General features: G+C 27.5%; 1 protein-coding gene across 1 annotated transcript; it reads right to left on the bottom strand.

The window, feature by feature from the left end:
- Positions 1-215: 215 nt before the first annotated feature.
- On the bottom strand, positions 216-2,865 carry LOC118648511 (the record flags this gene model as incomplete). The annotated part of the gene is made up of 4 exons (XM_036294836.1): positions 216-316; positions 723-944; positions 1,036-1,651; positions 2,383-2,865. Coding segments are annotated over 4 exons (1,344 nt in total), but the record flags the coding sequence as incomplete, so codon positions are not given.
- Between the last annotated feature and the right edge of the window lie 139 nt (positions 2,866-3,004).

Raw genomic sequence — 3,004 nt, 5'->3', positions numbered from 1 at the left:
TTATTTGCAGACCTAATCCAAGACAATATTAGACTTTTATGTTCATCTCGATCCCTTTTACCCTTTTACGAGTCCACGTGCGTTGGGACACCCTGTGTATATATATATATATATATATATATATATATATATATATATAAATATAAATATGTAACTCTTTTTTAATTTTAAAACAGCAATTCATTTTTTGGCAAATTTGACATACTTACTTTATATGCTAAATCTTATGTATTTACTGCAGAAGTATTTTAAACGATGTTCAATTTTATTTTCGAAAATAATTTAGATAAATCTTATTCTCTCTCGCTATCAAGATCTGAAACATAAAATAATTAATATTATTTTTAATATGTTAAATATAAATTTTAAATATGAAAGACAATTGCATATGATGATATGCAAATTATATTTATCTTAAAGGAAAATAAGTTTTGGAAAATTATAGCAAAACAAAAAATATATATGCAGACTTTTTACCAAAACGTATAATTTGATTATACAATAACAAAATTTTGTAACTTATATGCCTACGTAACTATTAAAAATTATCTGTTTTTAACCTGTACCGACATTTTTCACATAACTATATTTCTATGACACTTTTCACTTAGCATAATCTTTCCAACAATCTCTTAAAATTTGCTATTCGTTTATTAATCATTCTATATACAAATTTAAACTATCAAAGATTATTAAATAAAAATATCTTAAAAATATATTACCCTTAGCACGTGGTTTAGATTTTCTTGAAATTTGATTGTGAATCCAGCTTCTAATTTGAGGAATGGAACGACGACTTAAACAATTATTTTTCATTTTAACCTCTACCATTTGTTTTCCTGATGGTAAACGTCGTTCTGACATTTCTTGTTTAAATGCTGTAATTATTGTATTACATTCCGTTTGTGTCCATCGTACGCGTTTTGTTGTACCATATGGCGATGCTGCATGATATTAAAAATGTATATTATATAGTATATTAAATTTAAGCCTGCTCCATATTAGAAATATTGAAATAAATTATTTTATACTTACTGCTTCGTCTTTTCCTATTAGCCCCACAAGTTGAATTTGTGTCTACATAATCATTGTCTACATCAATATCTATATCACTATTTCCACTTCCATTAGTCTCAAATTCATTTGTAATCAAATTATCAATGTTAATTTGCGAGTTATTTTCTTTATCATTTTGTTGAAAATCATCATCTTCACCTTGTGCCATTTTAAGTAACCGAGACATTTTAACTATTTCAAATTGTGGAAGAGATTGACGATAATGTTGCATGTGGATGTTTTTGTTATGGCCTAGATAATTTGCCAATTCTGTCACTTCAGGATCTGATAGATTTAGTGTAATGCATCTTGTTGCAATATGCTTACGAAGCTTTGTACCTCTTAATCTAAGAGGCATACTTGCTCCACACGCTACAGAATATGTGCGTAATAAATCACAAGCTCTTATATATCTAAACCTCTTTTTATCGTAACCTGGTAAAGCGAAGATGTATGGGTTTGCATCGGGTATTTTTGCTTCTTTACGGTAATGTAAGAGCAAATCTATACAACTTTTCATTTCGGAATCCAAAAGAACAGGTACAGGTCTTCCTAATTTTCCTCTAATAACAAATCTTACGTATTTCATAGCTATCTAAAATTAACAATTACATATTTATTTTAAAAATTAGATGTAAAATTAAGTATAATATCGTATAGTTTTAATAGTGTAATATTTATTTAATTTTTTTTTAATTTTTTGTATAAATGTATATATATAATTATTTAAAAGTGTAAATTTAATTAATATTCATATATATTAATACATTTAAACTATTTAAATTTAATTAATATTATTAAAACGTTAGATCTTTTTATGCACATGTATGTTCATTATTCATTCACAAAAATTAGAATAAAAAACTAAAGAATGTAATTAATAGAGCGTATAAGTTAGAAAAAATATGGATACATAATAGATTAAATAAATGAACAAAAATATAAATAAGGTATAATATAACTTTTAAAAGTTTAACTTCACGATAATTTCCAATATAACTTTTGTAATTAATATCTATATATAAATTTTTTAATTTTTATAGTTTTTTTATGTTATAACACATAAGGAAAACTAAGCCAGAATGGGATAAGGGGCTAAATTGAATAGTACTATTACTTTCATTGCATGGTGCCGCAACCGTGAAAATTAGTGAAGTGCTTCAACAGTCGTGATAAGATTGAGGCCACTTTCTTGATTGTAACAAGTTTTCTGCATGGTTGTGGCACCGTGCAATGAAAATAATAGTACCGTCTCATTTATCCCACTATCCCATTCTGCCCCAAGTTTCCGTTAAACGATTACACATAGAAGCATTGCAAACTTACTTTTTGAGCTTCAGGTGATAAAGATTCGTATAAATCTGGATTTGTTTGTTCATTTATACCTTCTTGGTGCTTATAATCATCGATAAAAATGCGTTCAATTTCTCCGGCTCTTCGTCTATTAAATACTTGAACCGAAATTAGAGTAAATTGTGCCAGTTGCCGCCAGTTATCATAAGTAAATGTGTCACTGAGACGTTGAAATGCCAAACGCCTATTAGTTTGTAAAAAATTGTGCAATAATTTTATATCTTCTAACGGAGGTAATTCTTGTAATTGATAGCGCTTAGCTTGTAATATGCTTTCTTCAACAGTTTTATTGACAGATACGCCAAAATCTTCTTGTAGCAACTTTAAAAAGTTTTCTATGTCTACTTTTTTTTGAAATTTATTCTGTTTTATGCATTCAGCAATAGCAAGATTTCCTATTGTTTTATAAGAGTGCCAATTCTTGATGCAACGGAAGGAGCTGCATAAACTTTTGTACTTGTGTTATAACCTGCTACTTGATTCACAGCTGTAATACAGTCATCATATATTGATGGATGATAAATACTAAAAAAATCTGTGACATTTATAATTTTTTTTTTTTTTTTTTGATGGCTCTTTAAAATCGCCATAACCC

This window comes from Monomorium pharaonis, unplaced genomic scaffold (assembly GCF_013373865.1).
Source record: "Monomorium pharaonis isolate MP-MQ-018 unplaced genomic scaffold, ASM1337386v2 scaffold_481, whole genome shotgun sequence".
In the NCBI taxonomy this organism is placed as follows: Eukaryota; Metazoa; Arthropoda; class Insecta; order Hymenoptera; family Formicidae; genus Monomorium; species Monomorium pharaonis.
The sequence above is the reverse complement of the archived record's forward strand: the minus strand, read 5'-3'. Positions and strand labels throughout refer to the sequence as shown.